The sequence below is a fragment of the Balaenoptera physalus genome (assembly GCF_965194825.1).
Source record: "Balaenoptera physalus genome assembly, chromosome: 2".
Lineage (NCBI taxonomy): Eukaryota > Metazoa > Chordata > Mammalia > Artiodactyla > Balaenopteridae > Balaenoptera > Balaenoptera physalus.
The window spans coordinates 125,881,474-125,905,372 of NC_138883.1; the positions used below are offsets into that span (position 1 = coordinate 125,881,474).

Below are 23,899 nucleotides of genomic sequence, written 5' to 3' on the forward strand. Positions count from 1 at the left end.
CTTTCAGGCTAATGCTTTTCTCCTTCTGGCTAATGGGATGATGCTTCCAGGATGGTTCTGAAAATCGTGTTAAAGATAGTGCCATTACAGCTGCAACTCTGAATGACTGCATGAACCAGAACTCTCTGCCAATCTAAAATATTATGGCTGTTAGATGAGCTAGAAACAAATTTCCACTGTTTGTAATAAGCTAGTATTCTTTCTGGGGTCTACTTAATATTGTATTCTAGCTGATCCTTACAAGTAGAGAAGCCTTTCATTTTCCCCATCTTGCCTTCAGAGTCTTTAAAATACAAGTAATGACCATCTCCCCCTAAGCTGATATATTACCACTGTTTTTGCAGCTTGTAGTATTTAAATCCATGGGAGTTTTATTATGATTTTCTATTATATCCATTCTTCCCCATAAAGAAATAACATCATAAAAGGCAAAAATGACAGGAGGCCCTGAAAGGCCAGACTGAATATCAACTTATTACACATTTTCAGAGTTACCATAATGTTAACAAATTAAAATTCTAATGAAATCACAGAAGAAACAAAGAAGAAGAGAATACTTCAAAGACTTTTTGAGATAAAAATCTCTGGAGCCATGGGCAGTTGCAGCGGTGAAAGAGTTTGTTGCAGTTTGCTGGAATTCATTTTACTTCCTTCTCATATCTGTCTTTAAATATAGTGGCTTAGGCCTCCACTGTCAGCTTTTGCCATTAGACTTTTTACATTTGTTATTATTCACTTTCAGACAAAACGAGATAAACCTATACCTCCCATTCTCTTTAACAACAAAATTTAAATCTATACATACACTCCCTTAAGAGGAACAGAGTAAGTTTGGAGGTTACAGAATGCATGAGTGCTTAAGGTGAGTGCCACTGCATGAAATACATTAGAAAAAGAAAGAAAAACTCCATGTGTTCCTTCTCTTTCACTTTTCTTACTCGAGAAGAAAATACAAGCACACACACAAAAATGAATTTTAACATGCTGTTTTCTAAAACTCCAAGTTCTCATCTTACTCAAATGTTGATTTATTTTGTGCAGTTTAATATGAGCTTTCATAATGTTTGACTTTTTTCAAAGAAGTTACCGAGTACAATGATTGGAGTGAAAAACAATGTAAAACATTCAAACTCAAAGAGTAGTAAATCCCAATGCTTGGGAACATCATACAACAGGCAATGTGTTGATTTAACACCTCATATCATAAAACTCCTGGGCACTTACCATGAGTTTCAGCTAAAAAAAAAAAAAAAAAAAAAAAAGAAGAAGAAGAAAAAAACTAACAATTTTAAAATTAAAATTAGCTTAGCTATAATGCACTCACCCTCATGATGTTATCAAAAAAACTCAAAAAGAACCAAACCCACCCTACATTCTCTCACTTATTTTCTGAGATAAGCCTACATAATTACAAAATTTCACCTACCAAAGCTGAGAAATATACCCCAATAACACTATTTTTTGTTATGACTTGCATGAATATTAGATTACTAGATATAAAATAAAATGTTTTAACAGTCACCAATTTATTGCATACAATAAACAGGAGCATAAACGATTGTATTTTAAATGAAAATACAGAAGTAAAAATATTTCAATCCTGTAGTCAAATGACTACATTAATAAAAGAAGTGAAAACAGCCTTTAAACAGAAGATAACCAAATTTCACTTTACAAATCAATTCTAATAGCAAAGAAAAGAATGAATGCTCTGGGCAGAGATAATTCAAAAACCCTGAAAGGGGGTGGCTGGGCGTGTGTGTGTGTGTGTGTGTGTGTGTGTGTGTGATCCCTAATGACTATAAAACATGTCTGGCATTACTCAAAGTACTCAAATGTTTGACAGGTAAGACTAACCGATTACTAAAAGTATATGAAACGTCTAATGACCAACCACAAGATCTCATTCTCAACTAACAGAAAGTTGAGTAATGCTGGGAAATACCCCAAAACTTTTGTGTCCTGATTAATAGCAGTTTAGTTTACATGGCTGTATCAACTTAAATTTTCTCTTGTGATTACTTCTAACTCCAAAGCAAGTGCTATAATTGTTCTGTATCTGAAATGTGATCCTCTGAAACTGCTCTCTTTCCTCCAGCTCTCTAATATATCTGGGCAGACACTTTAGGCTAGCTAACTCCAAATCTATTCACCACCTTTACCCCAACATGCCATTGTGATAGAAACTGAAAACTAAACACTAGTATTCCAATCCTCACTTGTATTGGGGGACGGTATGTGACACAGGTCTGCCAGTGACCTAAGTGGAAGCCTACTGGTGGACTTCTGAGTATTTGTTTTCCTGATAAATGAGACAAATATGACTAACTCATACTTTGAGTAGAAAAAAAAATCATTTATTCTTATTAGCAGATGTACAAAATAAGCCAACTAATATCATTTTCAAATTACCCAAGCAAAGACTATACAGGTCTCCATAAATTATAAAACTGTCCTTCAAATTTAAAAAAAACAAAAACGTGTTTACTAATATTTTGAGACCACTTTTCATACAGGCCAGTAAAAATTATCGAACTGTGGAAGAAATAAAAATGGAGCACCCCAAATAAAGGGCTTTTGTCATTTTGAATTAACTATTCAGATATGTTATTTTACAGGAAAGAGAACAAATGATATATTTTGTCTGTTAACTCTAAGAAGATGTATTGGTAAAACAATATTACTGACAAAAGTCTTAATCCCTTTAATCAAAAGAGTGACAGCCTTGTCATCAAATACGTAAGCAGAGGATAATTTTAGAGTCATGTAGATAATCCTATCTTCATTGTGTCAAATGGACCCTTATACTTGTAATGAACACATATAAAATTTCTTAATATGATTCCTACCTCTGCTTTTATATTTGCTTCATAGTAAAAGACAATACAAAATGCAAATGGTTAGTGAATGAGCAGCTTCCAAAAACTGAACCACAAAAATACCAAATTTTATCACACCACGAATCTAATCTTTGGTCCTTGCTACCAGACTGTCAACACCTTCTTTTATGGGTCATAACTCTTTAAGAACGAATCCTTAAGGTTTGTTCTATTCAGGATATTTAGGCATCTTCTGCTAAACTTCAGTAACCTCTTCCTGAAGAGTGTGAAACTGCTAACTGGGAGCTTATTTCGCACTATTTTAATTGGAAAAAATTATAATATGTTCTTATGAGACCAGGCCCCCCCAAAAAAAACAAAAACAAAAAACACCTAATTTCTTAAAATATAACCAGAACATAGTAACTATCTATTATAAATAACTATCCAGTTAGGACATAGGACATTCTGTTTCCTAATCATCAAATAATAAAGTTGTTAACAAAGAGTTGCCTTGCATGCAGTAAATATGGCTTATCTTACAGATAAGCAGCGTTCTAGACCCACGCACCCTCTGTTGGCATGACATGCTCTTCAGAACATCTTCAAGTGATTCTGACATTCTACTAATTCTACATAAAATGTACTAATACTTTATTCACATGGTGTTTTGTTTAAAACGTTAAACTGAGTTTTTCAGACATAAATGTAAATTAGTTAAAAAACATTGCGGGCTTCCCTGGTGGTGCAGTGATTTAAGAATCCGCCTGCCAATGATGCAGGGGACACGGGTTTGAGCCCTGGTCCAGGAAGATCCCACATACTGTGGAGCAACTAAGCCCGTGCACCACAACTACTGAGCCTGTGCTCTAGAGCCCGCGAGCCACAACTACTGAGCCCACGTGCCACAACTACTGAAGCCCACGCGCCTAGAGCCCATGCTCTGCAACAAGAGAAGCCACTGCAATGAGAAGCCCGCGCACTGCAACCAAGAGGAGCCCCCACTCGCTGCAACTAGAGAAAGCCCGTGCGCAGCAACAAAGACCCAATGCAGCCAAAAATAAATAAATAAATAAAATAAATTTATAAAAAAAAAAAACATTGCATTTTGAAATATAAACATTCATTAACGTTTGAGTATCAATAAAAGGAGGTACTCTACTGAGAAAACAATAAATGAGACATTTCTGTATGACATACCTGTATATTTTATGATATATGTGTATTTGAAAAATACTCTTAATCTATAAAATTTTAAACTTAAATTCTTATGCGAAAAGAGTTTGGGGCAGACTATTCAACACCTGAAACTTTGTAACTACAGCTAACATATATAATTAACACTCGAAATAAAAGTACTAGTGCAGTTACTATATTTATAATTCCTAGTAAAAATATACTATAGTAAATACAGGTGTTGCAGAAAAAAGGGGGCAGGGGGAAAGAGTGTAGTATATTGGAAGAAAGTACAATGAACTGCTAAATTATATAGACTTGAGCTTAAACAGTACACAAAGACTGGGGATAATCACCCAATAAGTACCTCTAAAATGAACCACATAGCCAAAAAGAAGATGGGTACATCCATCCTGTACTATAACCCCCAAATGGCTTGCTGCCTTCAACTGTGGCAGCACATCCTACATTCACAGTAACAGTTGTTCTTATGGTGCACACTTGCTGGGGAAATATGTATAATGCAACTTCCACATTAACATACTGACAACGTTCACTTATTTATCTAGTGTGTGAGCTAATTCATGGAATAGAAATATTCATGCAATAAAGCTGCAATAAAGTTATGAAAACAGCTTTATTATGGAAACAGAGTAGAAGCTATTAACACAATTCCATTTCACTAATTAATTTAAACTTGATTCAAATGACGTTACTGAAAACTTCAGAGGTAGTATCTAACTTCTATATATTCTAAACAAAAAGCTTCCTCTTTTAAAATACAATTACCTCTGGCAGGACTGTCAGTCATTCAAAAATCTGATTAACTTGTTTCTAATACCGATTTGCCTTCACTGGGAGAAAGAAAGCTTGAAGTTTATTAAAAAGAAAAAAAGTTTTAAAAGTTTTGGAATACAGGATCATTTAGAAAGAAAAATAAGGCTTGGGTAAGACTACCATTGTTAGGTAATGATTCTTGGCAGTATGAGTGTGCCAAATGCCTGGGAGAAGGTGAGCAGGATACAGGAAGAATACATTAGGAAGAAAAATTGATTATTTCTCAGGTAACTATTAACAACATTTTGCCTTGCCTTCAGAAACAGAAAAAGATCACTGATTCCTCTTTCTGCTACTTCCACTGTATAGTGCTCGGGTTCCAAAATGCATGCCAGATATTTAGTCCAGCTATTCTAACATCTAAATGACTTTGTGGCCTAGTTTAGGTTATTAACTACTACTTAATACATTTTTCCTAGTGGAAAATATTTAAAATTTCTAATCAATCCATTAGCAAAGGAACTTTTGGGAATATAATCTGCTTCTAATTAGAGATCATCGGAACAGTAAAATAGAGTGAAATCATTAACTCAGTTATTAGTTCTGTCCTCTATCACAATAAAAAATCGATTCCACTATACTATCATGTCCTAAGGTCACAAAATGAGACAAAAAAAGCAAACAGCAACACCTCACACATTTTGAAAACCTCCAATGTGGTTTTCAGTCCAAAATTCTCAATTAAAAATAGAACATCTTACCTTTAAAATCATCTCTTGCTCCTTGTCCATCCTTCTTGTTCATTTTCACGTCAGAGCAGTTGTTAGGGGCACCTTTAGAGTTTTCAAGGTAAGCTGAGCTTGCTCCTTTCTTGGAGGGATGAGGATCACAGAGTTTTGCATTAATCTTATAAAGCTCAAGGGCTTTAATAGCTGCTGCATTGTTATCCATACGACGAAAAGTTGGACAGGAAGCACAAAACTCATTCGTGCAGGCCTCATTTCCACAGCCCTCAGTTAACTGGTGGTAGTAGCGTTCTATTAGATGTTTTGCAGCTGCTCGCTTCCTGTACCAAACATTCAAACAATAAGCACAGTGATTAGTAGAGCTCTCAGGTACAAAGCTCAACAGATCATCAGCAAGGCAGAAGTTAGTCAAGCACTGAAGTAATAAACCTGCATATTAAGATGAGGTATAGAAAATGGAGATACACTATTTACACAAAACTTTTAACTGGTGAAATATTTGATACTTATTTCCTAAGACATATGATAAAGAATACCAATGCTTGTCAAAAATCATTGTTTTAATAGAATATGCTTTCCTTTGGTTTGGGGCGCAGTGGAGGGGCACTTGTTTGATGTGCTTCAATTGTTTAGCACCACAGCTGAAAATCACAAGTTTTATGACTAAGAGTTTTAGTATTTTATCACTTTAAAAATTAACATTAAGAAAATGAGAGTCTATTTAAAGTATCAATCCAGCTTTCCTTTATATAATCACCATTTTGTTTCAACAGTCTGTAAATATTTGACTTATAGTTAACACAGAACTTCTATGTGGAACAAAGAAGGACACCCCCCCCATTATCTACTATATGGGAGATTTAAAAAGAAATTTATAAATAAAATATCCAAACCTTATGTTATATTATAAGAAAGTGGCTCAAAACATACAATTTTGAACCCAAAAGGTATTATTAAACTTCCTCATTAATACCATGTCATAGGAACATGGAATATTTTAAATTCCTTTTAGAGCAAAATCTTATATTCTTCTTACTTTGTGAACATAAAGTATGTGAATTAATGTTCCATTATGGCTGTTCTAGCAGACCTAGGAAGGATACTGAAGAAGGGGTTATTTCATCAAGCAAGAAGCTGGACTACATTTCTATCTCTATGGCTTATTCCAACTCTTAAGATCTATACTTCTACTATTGATGATATGAGATCACCATAACTTGAGTAGTCTACTGGATCCAAAAAAACTTAATTCATAGCTATTCCTTTTGTTTCCAAATAGACATACAGGAATAAAAACTACAAATAATCAGAACAATTTAAAAAATAATTTACCTAATTTAATTCTCAAAGTGTTCCTACAATGATCTCACAAACATGTAAGACTAAATGGCAAATGGCATTAGAGTTTACATCTTGTTAATCGTGAGATACATCTTGTTAATCATGAGATACATCTTGTTAATCATGAGAAACTGAACAACTAACAAGAAGACAAATAAGGGACACACTAATAAGTCAAATTTTGTCTCAAAAGTAGGACTCTGTCTCTAAACTATCAAGGTAAGTGACAAACAGTAATAACTCAAACACATTCAATTCATTCTGGTGCTCTGTTTTTCATATGTTCCATGCAAATTTACCACTCAATGCATGCGAACAGAGAAAAAAGAAAAACCCACAAAATGCACTTAGATATTTTATTATATGTAGCTATAAACAATTCTACTCCTGAAAATTAAAACATACTATTTCAGATATATCATTGTGCAAAATACTAAGTGACAACATGTGAAGAAAAAGAAATATAGAATTTATAAGGTTTATACCATACACTGCTATTCTTCTTCCAAAATGCAATAGCTTTCCCTAGTGAGAATGTAAATAAGTATGTATTTCCTTTCTGGAAGAAAATTATGAACTTTTATCAAAAGTCTTAAAAATGAATCAGAGGATGAACCATATGAATCAAAGATCCCATTTTGGGTGAAAATAATAGGACAATTTTGTTTCTACAAAACCTGGAAAAAAATTGACATGCCCAAAAATAGATTACTAAAATGAACTGATAACCATTCACACAATGGAATAAACAAAAATTATCAAGATATGAATTTGGCATAGATCACTAATTGATCTTTTAATTGTAAAAGTCTGTTACAAAGTACTGTCATATGAAGCCATTTTTATTTCAAAGTGTCAACAGTCATTTCCCTGAATAATGTGATTGAATGAGTTTTTTAAATTATTCTATCATTTTGTTCGCAATTTATTTTTTCTATAACATGTTACTTATATATTAAAATTAATGAATATGAAAGGGGAAAATGTTAGTGGTTTCAAAACTTCATATACGTGATTTGAATGGCCTCAGGGTTTACTAAATTGTCCGTATGAGTTTTTAAAGATTAATTTCAAAAATCAAAATACCAAAACAGTCTAGCTATTTTTCTTATTGTCCTAAAAAAACAAACAAACCAAAAAAATACCGGTCATACACATAATGCTTCTGAATGTAATACATAAACAAGTGTGAACATTAAAAACAGAACAAGACTGAGAAATCAGAAAACCGGCTTTAAGAATCAAAGTAGCTGTACTATCTGAACAACTCTGGACCTCAGTTTCCCATCTTTAAGACTCCTTTCAGTTCTAAATCTGTTAATAGGGAGGTGAGCAAGGAACTATCATTTGTTGAATGCCTGGTAACATACTGGACACACTGCAATGGACTTTTACACAGGTTATCTCATCTGAATCCCATGACTTTGAGGATGATCTTCAGTCCACAGCCAAAAAAGGAGACAGAACTGAAAGAGTCAAATCACATATCCAAGGTCGCACAAAGGAAAGTGCAGAACTAGGATGAGAGCAGGAGTCCAGAGGTCTTCTGGCTTCAGAGTCTAAGTCATTTCTACTATATTGTCTTACAGAAGGTGATACATTTCAAAATAATTCTTAACAATAGTAGTACTAAAAACTTTTATGGAAAAAAAATCCCATAAATAATGTGTAATTGAAAAAGTAAAATGCCTTCTGAAAAATCATAATTTGAATCTCAAATTTATGCATATCTGGTATCACACAAAACACAAAAGTTTCTTGAGGAACAGGTAGCACTATATTCTGTAAATTTAATATATCTATAATTTGTTGAAGATCTACGTGCTAGGCTTACAGATGTTCTCGCTTTAGATGACAATAAACCCTAGAAGTTAAAAGCTCACACTCTGAGGCCAGATTGCCCAAGTTCACATGCTGGCTCCGTCACTTATTAACTATGTGACCTTGAATGAGTTTACTTAACTTCCTGTGTCTCAGTTTCCTCATCTTAAAAATGATGGCATACAGAATTATTATGGCTGTGAGAGAGTTAAATGAGTTAATATATAAAAAGTGCTTAGAACACTGCATGGCACATAGTAAGCACCATTAACTTATGGCACATAGTTAGCCACCATTTATTGTTACAATTTTTATTAGCATCCTCACAAGTCTATGATTAGCTATATTAACCTGCATTCTGCTGATGCTCAGAGCTGTTACCTAACAAGTCACATATCTAATAAGAGATCTGAACCCAGGTTTGACTCAAAACTTGGGCTTTTAATACCACTAAGGGTAGATTTAATATAAAAGTAGGCCCCTCTATTTGATCTGCTTCGCTGCCCCAAGACTTAGAAACGGCAGCTAGACTGATGAAACAGGACTGAAAGGAGGCCAAGACAGAACCTCCGTGTTATTAGTGGAATCAACCACACCAAGCATTTTTCTTCTTTCTTCACTTCAGTGACACCTTGAATTACCTGTATATAATTCTGTATCCCCATCTAATTTAGAGCACATAAAAAAGCCTCTACATTGGGAATATGTACATTAATAATGACATTTTGGTAAATAACCTGTACAAGATTAAAGCCTATACATCGAGTTGCCAAATCATAGGTTATGGACCAAATCTAGCATGCCACCTATTTTTTTATAGCTTGTTTGGTTTTTAAATTTTAAATGGTTGAAAAAGTCAGTATAAGAATAACATTTTGTGACATGTAAAAATTACATGAAATTCAAATTTTAGCATCCACAAAGTCTTACTAGAACACAGCCAACCAAGCTCATTCATTTACATATTGTCTACTGCTGTTTTCATATTACAACAGCAGAGCTGAGTAGTTTTAACAGAGACTGTACAGCCTGCAGAGCCTAAAATAAATACCACCTGGCCTTTACAGAAAAAATTTCCCAACTCTTAATTTAGAGACTGTGCTTTCTGCCCTCCAGTGACACTTCCATCCAATCACATGGCCTCCTACTCTTTCTTTTCCCTCAGCAAATCATTTTATGCAGTAAAATGTATAACTCCCTCAAGTATGATTTCAAAAAAGAAAGGAAAGAGGGAAAAAGAAAGATAAAGAAGAGACGAGGAGAGAAAAAGAGGAAGAAAATGAAATAGACAAAAGGAAAGAAATGAAGAGATGTCTTTTCCCAACGGGGTCCCTTTAGTGACACCTTATCTGTCATTCAAAACCATCCCAAGAGGGGCTATGGCTAACTTTCTATAATTTCCTCACATCTCACTGCCTTTTCTTCTATGTAAAAAACAAACCAAGTATTATACTTTATAATATACTGATTTTTAATAAAGGGATTTTTTCTTATCAAGTCAAGTGAAACCATTTAGTGATAGCGCTCTCAACGCTCTTGAGATTACTTACACAGGTAATACTTTCCATTGACTTCTTTTATTTCTATGACTGAATCAATGAGACAGTCCTACAAATAAATGTTCTGAGGAATAATAATATGGAGAGCCAGAGTTACTCTAGAAAACTTGGTGGAAATCTTTTAAAAATGGTTTCACCTTAGGGGGAAGTGTACTGATGTCAGCAATTAACTTTGAAATGTATGGGGGAAAAAAGATGGATTGATAAATAGAAGGGTGGATATATGATAAAGCACCGTAAATATTAAAGGTAGAATCTAGATGACAGGCATATGGCATCAACTGTGCAATTCTTTCAATTTACCTGCATGTTTGGAAGTTTTCAAAGTAAAACACTGGGGGGAAAATACTGTTGCCATATTGTAACTTTTTAGACAGCAGATCAAATGGCAGAGGAAATGGTTTCAGCCATCAGGGGAGGAAAAGGAAAACCAATGTCAACATCATCAATGGTACTAATACCACATTTGCCGACTCTGTTTTTGGAACAGTCCGGTACTTAACAAAAACAAAAAAACAAAACCCTATAATAATAATGATAAATACAAGAGTTAAACTCTGACCACATTATGCACAGCAACTTAATTTGCCTGTCAAGGAAACAAATACTAGGAAAGTATGTTTAATGTTCCTATACCAATGGCAAACCACTGGAATCAGAACCACTGAAACGGCTGCCAACAATATAAGAGATGGAAGTGGAAAATGATCTTAAATTGAACTTAGTAGGAAGTTGGAAAATAAACAATGAATACAAGAACGAAGAAAATGAAGAAATAAAAATAGTAACTGTCAGGGGACTTCCCTGGCAGTCGAGTGACTAAGACCCCGAGCTCCCAACGCAGAGCGCATGGGTTTGATCCCTAGTCGGGGAACTAAGATCTCGCATGTTGCATGGCGTGGCCAAAAAAAAATAGCAACTGTCAGAAAGTGAAGATGTATCAGTGAACAGTGAGCAAACAAGACTAATTATAATACAAAACGACAGAACTTAAAAGAAATAGTAACTGTGATGTGCAACATAAGAACTATTGGTGGAGGAAGTACAGAATAATGAAAAGAGATAAAAAGGCAAAGATCAAAAGAACACGTGAATGTTAAGTAGAGGGGCTTTAATTGAAAATGAAGTCAAATGAAGATGTGAGGAATCAAGAAGCCAAAGATAAAACAGAAAGGGCCCAAGGCTTATATAATCAGTCTATAAAGCTAATAACTGCTTACTAGCCTCAAAGAAAGTAGAACAGCTTTGTTCCTTCTAGGATGTTGCCTTTGTAAATCCTCCACCCCCTTCCCCAAAGTTTTATTTAACATAAAAAAATTTTAAGAACGACCAATGTTATCCTAGATAGTATTAGGCCTTACAGAAATAGATCCGACAAAAAAACATCTGTGACACAGCCACGATCAGGTTTAAGGTTGGGTCTATTACAATGGATTTGAGTGAATTATTAGATTATTTCAATTGTGAACTCATTATTACCATGATCCAAGCAACAAGCCATTAACTATAGAATAAGATACAGTTTTCACAAAAATAAGTTTTTATTTAAATTGTTATTTTTTTACTGTTAGAAATATGTTTACTGTAATAATAAGTCCTCAGTATTCTTTTATTGAGGCTTTAATCTCAATGCCTAGAGAGTTTGTTATACAGTAAACACAACTGTAGAACTAAATATTTATTCAAAATTACTCACCTTAAAAAAACTTTTTGTTTTTTAAAACAGTGTGACATTTTAGAATGAAGAATAAACAAAATACAAAATATATCCATCCACCTCCCTCCAATTAAGATCCTAAAGGGAAAGGAATACAAAGTACATGCTGGCATTAATGTAGCGCAACTACTAATTCTCTGTGATGATCATGAAATATGGTCTTTGACTTTTATTTCTGATTCAAAGACAATCAAGACAAAACTTGTACCTTGACTAATTATACATCTGAGTGTCTACCATGGATCAGGCAATATGCTGTAAATTCTGTGATAAAGATCTGGTTGGCTGACTATTTTGCATTCTAGATAGCTGGATCACTCTTATAAAATAATCTTTTCTAGGAGGTTAGGGAGCTGAGAAAACCTTGGAGTTATTTAAAAACTTAAGAGCTTTTATATATATTGTTGAGAAACACCTAGAGTTCTTTCAGTGTTAGGGTGAGAAAATTCTTAAGACTTAACTTTGAATTTATACTAAAGATTATTCAATACACATCAAAGTTAGCTTTGTAGAGGTGATAAATGAGCCTATAGGTGCATTCCTATCAACTGAACTGTAGAATTACTACATCTATCTGAACAAAGATAAAAAAACTAACCAGACAACCAGAAAGGACAGCAGGACGGAGAAAAAAGAAGCACCAGAACTGATTCCCCCACAGAAACTCTGACTTACATGTGATCCCAAAACCTTTTAGGAAACCTCCAAAACCAATTAGAAAGTTGCAGTACCTCAGGCAAGCTCAAAGCCTAAACCAGCCAGAAATGTGTAAGAAAAGTTGTTTCATATCAATTGCCTCAACCCCTCCTCAAACTGGCACAGTTCACAATAGTGATGAAAAGCCCAACTTGCAGCATCACCCTTGGAAACAGAAAAAAAAAAAAGAGAAGAATTATGTCCAACATTCTCAAGGGGGCTGCCCAAAGAACTACTTTCTGTCTTGCCTAACTCAGAAAACTGATGGAACTAGCATACACTGACTGGATGCCTAGGGAAAACAAAAGACAGTTCTCTGGCTTGCTGTAGCCTCAGAGAACCTTAAGTGCTACAGAAAGACACAAGAGAAGGCAAAAGACTATAAGCTCTTGAAAAAAAACCAATAAACCTCTTCAATTGGGAAATTACAAGCACAAGTCCAGAGAAGATGCACTCCCTAAAAGGTTTTAGAGGTACCAAGAATCTCTAGCTAGGCTGAATGATGGTGATCTTCTCCTCTATGAAGCCAGACCATAAAGACTGGGAGAGAAGCTGTTTTCCAAATGCAAAATCCACATCAATAACAACAAAAAAATAAGGCACATAAAAAACAGGGAATCATGACCCAGTCAAATGAACAAAATAAAGTTCTAGAAAATGACCTAAAGAAACAGAGCTCTACGAATTAAATGACAAAAAATTCAGCCTAACTGCTTTAAAGAAACTCATAGTACTACAAGAGAACACAAAGAGAAAACTAGATGAAATCATGATGCATGAACAAATGAGAATATCAAAAAATATATATATAAAGAACCAAAGATTCTAGAGTTGAAGAATACAATAAATGAACTGAAAAATTCTCAAGAGGTAATGGCAGATTTGATCAAGCAAAAGAAAAGAATCAATGAACCTGATGGGCAGGTCTTTGAAATTCTTGAGTCAGAAGGAAAAAAGAAGAAAAAGAAAAAAAAAAAATGAAAAATGAAGAAAGCCTAAGGGACTTATGGGACATCATCAAGATGACCAATATATGCATTAGGGGAATACCAGCAGGAGAAGAGAGAATGAAGCAGACAGCTTATTTGAAAAAATAATGGCCAAATGCCTTCCAAATATGAGGAAGAAAAAAATGGTATCTAATTTTAAGAGGCTCAAAGGACTCCAACTAGGATGAACCGAAAGAGGCCCATACTAAGATGCATTATAATCAAACTATCCAAAGCCAAAGATAAAGAGAAAATCTTGAAAGTAACAAAATGGAAACTACTGGTCATGTACAAGGAAGCTATCAGCAGATTTCTCAGTAGAAACCTTCCACACCAGAAAGGAGTGGGACGACATATTCACAGTGCTGGAGAAAAATACCTTCCAACCAAAACACTATTATCTGGCAAAACTGACTTTAAAAATGAAGGAGATATAAAGACCTCCTAGCATAAACAAAAGCTGAGATAGTTCACCACCACTAAACCTGCCTTACAAGAAATGCAAAAGGGAGTCCTACAACTTGAAACAAAAGGACACAAAACACAACATAAAAGCATATGAAAATATAAAGCTTTCTGGTAAAGGTAAATTTATAGACAAATACAGAATCCTGTAATATTGTAATGGTGGTGAGTAAATCACTTTTAATTCAGGTAGAGAGTTAAAATATAAAAACATTTTAAAAACTCAACTATATGTCAACGGATATGAAATATAAAAAGGTGTGATTTGTGTCATCAACAAAAAGGGGAGAGATGTAAAGAAGTAAAGTTTTTGTATGCAGCTGAAATTGTTATCAGTTTAAAATACTTCATTACAACTGTAAGATTTTATGTAATTGCCATGGTAACCACAAAGAAAATACCTATAGAAGATGCACAAAAGAAAGAAAGGAATCAAAGCATGTCACTACAAAAAAAAATTAACAAAACACAAAGGAAGGCATCTCAGAGAAAAAGAAGGGAAAAAATAACTACAATATATACAAAAAACAATTAACAAAATGGCAATAGTAAGTCGTTCCCTATCAGTACTTACTTTAAATGTTAATGGATTAAACTCCCAATCTAAAGACACAGATTGGCTAAATGGATTTAAAAAAGAAAAGACTCAACTATATGTTGTCTACAAGAGAGTTACTTTAGATACAAGGACATACACAAACTGAAAGTGAAAGAACAGAAAAAACATCCTATGCAAATATAACCGAAAGAGGGAAGAGATACATATGATCAGAAAATAAAGAAAATATTTATATATAAGAAAATAAAGTCAAAAGCTGTCAAAAGAAACAAAGGACACATTATATAATAATAAAAGGGTCAATTCACCAGAAAAACACTACAATTATAAATATATATGCAGAGCACTGAAACATACTAAGCAAACATTAACAGAATCAAAGGGAGAAATAGACAGTAACACAATTACAGTAGGACATTTCAGTACCTCACTTTCAATAGTAGATATATCAACCAGATAGAAAATCACCTGGGAAACAGAGGACTTGAACTTCATAATAAACCAAATGGACCTAACAGACAAATAAATGACACTCCACACAACAACAGCATAATCTACATTTTCTCAGTTGCACATAAAACATTTTCTAGGAAAGAGCACATGTCGTGCCACAAAACGAGTCTTAACAAAATTTAAGAAGACGGAGATCATACCAAGTATCTTTCCCAACCACAATGGAATGAAGTTCAAAATCAAAATCAAAAGGAAAACTTGAATATCCACAAATTTATGGAAATTAAACAACATAGTCTTGAACAACCAATGGGTCAAAGAAGAAATCAGAAGAAAAATTAGAAAATATCTTGAGACAAACAACAATGAAACACAACATACCAAAATGTATGGGATGCAGCAGAAGCAGTACTGGGGAAGTTTATAGTGGTAAACACCCACATTGAAAAAGAAAAAAGACCTCGAATCAATAACCTAACTTTAGACCTCAAGTAACCAGAAAAACAGACTAACTCAGAAGGAAGGAAACAAAGATTATAGAGAAATGAAATAGAGCATAGACAACTGAAAAAATAATCAATGACAGTAAGAGTTGTTTTTAGAGAATTTCAAGAAAATCAACAAATCATTTGCTAGACCAAGAAAAAAGAGAAATGACTCAAACAGCAAAATCAGAAATGAAAGAAGAAAAATTATAATTGATGCCACAAAAATAAAAAGAATCATAAGAGACTACTAACAACAAGTATACACCAACAAATTGAATAACCTAGAAAAAAATGAATATATTTCTACAAAAGCCCAGGATAAGATAGCTTCACTGGAGAATTCTACCAAAGATTTAAAGAAGAATTAACACCAATCCTTCTCAAACTCTTTCCAAAAAATGAAGAGAAGGATACACTTCCAAACTTACCTATGAGGCCAGCATTACCCTGATACTGAAATGAGACAGAGCTACGAGACAAGAAAAATACAGGCCAATATCCCTGATAAATATGGATGCAAAAATCAATAAATTACTAGCAAGTAGAATTTGACAACACCTGAAAAGGATTATACACCATCGCCAGGTGGGATTTATTCCTGGAATGTAAGGATGCTTCATCATATGAAAATCAATCAATGTCATACAGCAAATTACCAAAATGAAGGACAAAAATAACATGATCATCTCAACTGATGCAGAAAAAGCATTTGACAAACACCCTTTCAAAACAAAAAGTCAAACTAGACACAAAAGGAAATTACCTCAACATAATAAAGTCCATATAAGCAAAGCCCACAGTCAATATTATACCCAATGGTGTAAAATTGAAAACCTTCCCTCTAACATCAGGAACAATGGAAGGATGCACACTCTCACCGTTTCTTTTCAACATAGTACTGGCAATCCTAGTCAGAGCATTCAGGCAAGAAAAACAAATGAAGGCATCCAAATAGGAAAGGAAGAAACAAAATTATCTTTGTTCACAGATGACATGAATATGCAGGAAACCATAAAGATCCCACAAAAAAAATGTTAGAACTAATAATGAATTCAGTAAAGTTGCAGGATACAAAAATCAACTTGCAAAAATCAGTTGTGGGGCTTCCCTGGTGGCGCAGTGGTTGAGAATCTGCCTGCCAATGCAGGGGACACGGGTTCAAGCCCTGGTCTGGGAAGATCCCACATGCCGCGGAGCGACTACGCCCGTGAGCCACAACTACCGAGCCTGCGCATCTGGAGCCTGTGCTCTGCAACAAGAGAGGCCGCGACAGTGAGAGGCCCGCGCACTGCGATGAAGAGTGGCCCCCGCTCGCGGCAACTAGAGAAAGCCCTCACACAGAAATGAAGACCCAACACAGCTAAAAATAAATAAATAAATTTATTTAAAAAAAAAAACAGTTGTGCTTCTATAAACTAAAAATGAACAATCTGAAAAGGAAATTAAGAAAATATTTCCATTTGCAACAGCATCAAAAATAAAATACTTATGAACAGACTTAGCCAAGGAGGCAAAAGACTTTTACAGTGAAAATGACAAAAAATTTCTGAAAGAAGCTAAAGAAGACACAAACAAATGGAAAGACAGCCTGTGTTCATGGATTGGAAGACTTAGTTAATGTTGTTAAAAGGTCCATACTACCCAAAGCAATCTACAGATTCAATTCAATCCCTACTGAAATCCCAATGGCATTTTCTCAGAAATAGAAAAAAAAAATCCTAAAATTCATATGGAATCTCAAAGGACCCCAAATAGCAAAACTAATCTTGAGAAAGAAAAACAATGTCAGAGGCCTCACAATTCCTGATTTCAAAACATCTTTACAAAGCTACAGTAATTAAAACAGTATGGTACTGGTATAAAGACAAGTCATACAGACCAATGGAACACAACAGAGAATACAGAAATAAACTCTTACACATACAGTCAAATGATCTTCAACAAGTTGCCATGGGTACACATGGGAAAGAACAGTCTCTTCAACAAATGGTGCTGAGAAAACTGAATATCCCCACGCAAAGAATGAAGTTGGACCCTTAACTTATACTATACAATATAAAAGTTAATTCAAGATGGATTGAAGACCTAAATATGTGACCTTAAACTATGAAACTCCTAGAAGAAAACATAGTGGGATAGTTTCAGGACACTGGATTTGGGTAATGAATTCTTTGATATGACACCAAAAGCATAGGCAATGAAAGCAAAAATAGCCAAATGGGACTATATCAAACTTAAAAATAAGAAACATCAAAGGAAACAATCAACAGAGTGAAAAGGCAACCTATGGAATACAATCTATTCAATCTTCTGGGCTCAACAGTCTATGTCAGGAGTACAGGAACCAGAGGGTTGAGGCTGGAAGATAGTAGAGGGGCCAAGGGACATCTCTCAAAGACAAGGAAGGACAGATGGGATGAGAGAAAGCAAGTAAGAAAGCACACAAAGTCTGCAACCAGAGGCGGGTGTTTTAATTAAAGGTTTCAGGGGCAGAACAGTTCAGACTGGTATGCCTATGGGAATGGGAAGGAGCAGGAAGCAGCGGTGAAGGTTTTTGAAGATAAAATGGGTGGGGAACTGAGTTGTTGTTAGAGGTTACCCATGTAAACAAAGACAGCAGGGGATCTGCAGCAGAGTACAAAAGTATGAGTTCTTCAAAGACTGAGAAAGGCCTGGGAGATAACTAGATAATGGAGACAGAAGATGACACAGCCAGAAAGCACAGCCTCAAAGGAACAGGGATTCTTATACTGAGAAAATAACAGAAACAGTCCAGAAGCATTAGTGGAAAAAGAGTAACAGTGTGTAGGAAATAACGTCAAGGCTTACAGCACCCTGTATCCAGTAATATAGAGACTGTTCGCACCAAGTCACCACTTTTCACTCCTTATTTCACTTAACCTTGCTGCGAAATGTAGGCCTTTTGGAAATTGTTGACTGTGGGTTTTCAGGACACTATTTCCTGATTTCCTCCTTTCTCCCTGGCTGTTCTTCAGATACTTCCCTTCCTAATCTAGAAATGCTTATTATACTTCCCAGGGACCAGCCATTAGACACTTTTTCTTTTGTATTCCTCTTTGGACAGTTTCATCTTTCAAGGTTTTAGAAACACCTGATGACTTCCAAATGTCTCCTTCAGTATAGTTGAAACTTTGCTTGAGAAACTAGTACTATTCCAGCTCCTATGGCTATTTTTATATGGGCTCTTTCTTCAAGGAACTTACTGTTTAAAGGGAAAAAAAGCCCAAAGATTTTAACATCATAGGGACTCAAGAGGTATGGCAATATAAAAAGAGGCAATTTAGCCAAGATGAATCACAAAGGATGACTAGGAACTGACAACACAAAGGGTGGGAAGACCGGTTGAGATAAGAGGGAAATGAGTGAGTGAAGGCAGAAGAGCCTAAGAACATGGTCTTATGACAACTGGAAGCAGTTCAACAGTAAAAAGTTCAAAGAAGAACTCAAAAAATATGAAGAGACAGGGAGAAGCCAAATTATGGGAGACTTTATAAGACATGATAAGAAATTCAGATTTTAGCCAGCAGAGGAGTAATCTTACAAAGGCTAATAACTTTCTCCACATAAAAATGCATGCACATGTACTCCATCTGGCAAAAAGTTTCAGAATGTTCACACACTATTCATAAACCACTAGATAAGAACACTTGCAGCAGGAGTCACTAAAGGGTTTTAAGCAGGTCAGGGACTAAGTCAAATCTGCCTTTATGGTAATTCCATTTTCGAAACTGGGACCAAAGTTGGCAAAACTGGAGGCAGGCAATCCAGTTAAGTGATGACTACTATTACAGACCAGGCAAAGAATGAAGAAGTAGCAGGAAAGAAGAGGAAACTGATGCAAGAAACATTTAGAAGATGCAGTATGTAGGGGCAAATGAGTGGGAACAGCTGAATACCTAGGTTTCTAAGATGGGCACCTGGGTAGAAGGTAGTGTTACAAGCTGAAATGATAACAAAAACAATAAACATTCATTAACATACAGTGAGTGGTTTTTGTACATTATGTCCTTTAATCCTCACAAATTATCCTAGGAGCGAGGATTGTAAACTATTCCCACTAACATTTCTTAAAATTTTTTTTAAGGACACGTGTAAGATATAATGAGTAAAATACAAAATTCAGGGGCTTCCCTGGTGGCGCAGTGGTTGAGAATCTGCCTGCCAATGCAGGGAACACGGGTTCGAGCCCTGGTCTGGGAAGATCCCACATGCCGTGGAGCAACTGGGCCCGTGAGCCACGATTACTGAGCCTGCGCGTCTGGAGCCTGTGCTCCGCAACAAGCGAGGCCGCGATAGTGAGAGGCCCGCGCACCGCGATGAAGAGTGGCCCCCGCTTGCCACAACTAGAGAAAGCCCTCGCACAGAAACAAAGATCCAACACTGCCAAAAGTAAATAAATAAATAAATTTAAACTGCTCTGCAACATACTAATTAAGTCTGGGACCCGATTCTCAGATTTAAAAAAAAAAAAAAAAAAAAAATTCACATTGATTCTAAAAACTGCTTCATTGGAGTACTTCAACAAAATAGCAGAATTTTGCTCATTCTGCCTTCTGAGAAGACTCAGTCAGAGGCAGTTCATCTATTCATCCATCCCTACCATGAACCAGGAGCATGCTTCCTTGTATTTAAAACAGAATATATAGGTTTATACAATACTTTGTGGTAGAAAAGTGGACAGACTATGACTCATGTCACTTCTATGCCTAACACCTTTCATTAGTTCCTATGTCTATCAGGAGAAAACCAGGGACTTTTCAGTAGTGTCAAGGCCTTTCACTATATGGTTCTAGCTTTCTAATTCCAACTACATTTTTTGCCACTTCTCCCGTCTCTTAACTCTGTATTCCAGCATAACAGTTCAGAGGATTTGTTCTGCTGTCCTCCTTGGCTCCAGGTCTTAAAAAAGTTTTTCTTCCTGCCTAGAATACTATGATCTCTACATTTATAACTAATCATCCTCAAAGATTCAGCTTAGCTATCATTTCCAGGATCACGACTGCTGCTCCCACAGTAACCTGTACCTACTCTCAGTACACCTTATAATAACTGCCTATTAATTACATGGTAAGCTCCCTGAGACACATGATCCAATACTTTATTTATTAATAAATTAATAAATAACCTAGTGAATTTCAGAGCCTCAATGAGGAGTCTTCAATTTCTCTCCTGATATTGTCTAGATAACAGTGTCAATTAACTCTATCTTTTTCTAGTACTTAACCATAAAGGGAAACAGATGTCAGGATACCTCCCACTTTCTTAGGTATATCAGATGCACACAAAAGAATATGCAAAGGCTCAGTCTGAAGAAGAAGAACGTGCTATCTCAGAACCCATAGGAGAGAAACCTGAAAACAGAAGAGCTATCTTTATTTGGTTGAAGAGATTTGTGTCTTTTACTTCAGAATGTATTTCAAGATGTTATTTAATCCATAAATGTTTTTATACACATGTAAGTATATTTGAGTTGGAAGTTGTATAGAAATATTTTCTCCCACTCCATATTGAAAACAGCATCCAAGCTATATCTCAACTTCTGATTTCTGGTTCCACAAGTAAGGAGCTAGGAAGTCACTTCTCCAATCCAATAACAAGTAAAAAGCTAAAGAGACTAAAAAATCCACAACTCTTCTTGAATCCCTAGGGAGGGAGAACATAAACTGCAAACTGTTGTCCCTAATACTGAAGAGACAGGCAAATACAGGGAGTCACAGTTTTACTGAAGCAGAGATCCACAAGCAGGAACCTGTGACAGGACAGGAGACTGAGCATAGGTAAGTCTAGAGTTAAAAACTCTAAGGGGGGCCAGTCACAGGGGAGCCCCCACAGTTCTTATGAGACTTACCCCAAGAAGCTCAAGCAGGTTCTCAAAGCAAGTACTGGGGAAAATCCCCTCATGCTTCCAGCAGGGGGAGGAGGAAAGGAACCATTTTGAGACACACCAGAGCCCTCTATTCTTCTTACCAAGGCCTGTCCTCAGGCAAACTAGTTTACCAGAGCCTACCCTGATGGGATATTATCAAATGCTTCCTTTCCCCTTACATCTCACTATCACATTACTAAAGCCCTATTTATAGCAATTCCTTTACTTGGGAAATCATGTCCAGCTATTAAGAAAAAATTACAAAGCATACTAAAAGGCAAAAAAAACTATTTGTAACCACAGAGCAAGCATAAGAACTAGAAATGGCAGGGATGTTGGAATTAACACACCAGAAATTTAAACCAACTAAGAGCTAGTTAATATATAATTTACTAGCTTTAATGAATAAAGTGGACAGCATGTAGGAACAGATGAACAATGTAAACAGAGAGATGGATATCCTAAGAAAGAACTAAAACAAACAAACCTAGAGATCAAAAACACTGAAACAGAATTTAAAAATGTCTTTTATGGGCTTAATAGTAGACTGGAAACAACTTTTCTCAGTAGACTGAGAAAAGACTCTCTGAACTTGAAGATATATCAATAGAATCACCGAAAACTGAAAAGCAAAGAGAGCAAAGACTAACAAACACAAAACTGACTATCTAAGGACTGTGGGACAACTCTAAAAAATGTAACATACACATACAGGGGATACCAGAAAAAGAAGAGAAAGGACTATCAGAAATACTTGAAACAATGACTGGGAATGTCCCCAAATTAATATCAGACACAAACAACAGATCCAGGAAGCTCAGAAAACACCAAGCAGGATAAATGCCCCCCCAAAAACCCTACACTTAGGCATATCATTTTCAGACTATAGATAATCAAAGGTAAAGAAAAAATTCTGAAAGAAGCCAGAGGAGGAAAACTCCTTACCTACAGCAGATCAAAAATAAGAATTACATCTGACTTCTCCTCAGAAACTATGAAAGGAGAGTGAAATGAAATATTTAGAGTATTAAGGGGAAAAAAACACCAACTTAGAATTCTGTACCCTGTGAAATTCTTCTTCAAAAGTGAGGAAGAAATAAAGACTCAGACAGATAAAAATTCAGGGGATTTGTTGTCAGTAGACCAGCCTTCTTGTTAAAAGAAGTTCTCTAGAGAGAAGGAAAATGATACAGATCAGAACCTCAAATTTACATAAAGAGCACTGAAAAAGAAATAAGTGGAAAGTAAAGTAAAACCTTTTATTTTTCTTAATCTTAACTGACCTATCAGGTAACAGTTTGTTCAAAATAATACCATTATGTATTTGGTTACGAATACTTATGTGTGTGTACATATACGAGTGTGTACATATATGCTCATACATGTGTATATATATGCTTATATATGTATATATGTGTATATATGCTATTATCCAAGTGAAATGTATGACAGCAATGATACAAAGAATAGGAGGGAGGAATTAGGGTTATTTTGTTATTACAAGGTACTCACACTCCCTGTGATGTGATATAGCATTATTTGAAAGTGGACTAAGATTAGATATAAATGCAAACTCTATGACATCCACTGAAAAAAGTAAAAATGTAGGATAACTGATATGCTAACAAAGGAGAGAAAATGGAATCATATAATATGCTCAAGTAAAAATCACAAAAGGCAGAAAAAGAACAGAAGACAAAAAATAGGAACAAAAAACAAGGGCAACAAATAGAAAATAGTAACAAACATGTTAGATATTAAACCAACTGTATCAATAATCAGTTTAAACATTAACGGTCTAAATGCACCAATTAAAAGAGATGTCGGAGTGGATCAAAAAATAAGATCCAACTATATGTTGTCTATACTTTAAATATAAAGACACATATGGATTTAAAAAGATAGAAAAAACATATACCATGCTAACGATAATCAAAAGAAAGCAGGAGTAGCTATATTAACTTCAGCCAGAGGGCTTCCCTGGTGGCATGGTGGTTAAGAATCCACCTGCCAATGCAGGGGACACGGGCTCAATTCCTGGTCCGGGAAGATCCCACATGCTGCAGAGCCACTAAGCCCGTGTGCCACAACTACTGAGCCTGTGCTCTAGAGCCCACAAGCCACAACTACTGAGCCCGTGTGCCGCAACTACTGAAGCCCGCGCGCCTAGAACCTGTGCTCTGCAACAAGAGATGCTACCACAATGAGAAGACTGCGCACTGCAACAAAGAGCAGCCCCCGCTCGCTGCAACTAGAGAAAAGACCATACACAGCAACAAAGACCCAATGCAGCCAAAAATAAAATAAAATAAAATAAATAATTTCAGCCAGAGCAGATTTCAAAGCAAAGTAGTTATCAGGGTTAAAAAAAGGGCATTACATAATGAGAAATGGGTCAGTTCTCCA

The 23,899-nt window shown here is 35.5% G+C and overlaps 1 protein-coding gene across 11 annotated transcripts in view; it reads right to left on the reverse strand.

Annotated features, from left to right (window-relative positions):
- Positions 1-23,899, reverse strand: part of UBE3A (ubiquitin protein ligase E3A) — a 96,399-nt gene that overhangs the window by 32,418 nt on the left and 40,082 nt on the right. For 8 of the 11 annotated variants that reach the window (XM_082450205.1, XM_082450207.1, XM_082450201.1 and 5 more), the window contains one exon: positions 5,534-5,838. In XM_082450205.1, coding sequence (XP_082306331.1) covers positions 5,534-5,838 — 305 coding nt within the window. The remainder of the gene's footprint in view (positions 1-5,533; positions 5,839-23,899) is intronic. The other 3 variants (XM_082450200.1, XM_082450208.1, XM_082450199.1) reach the window with 1 other exon arrangement.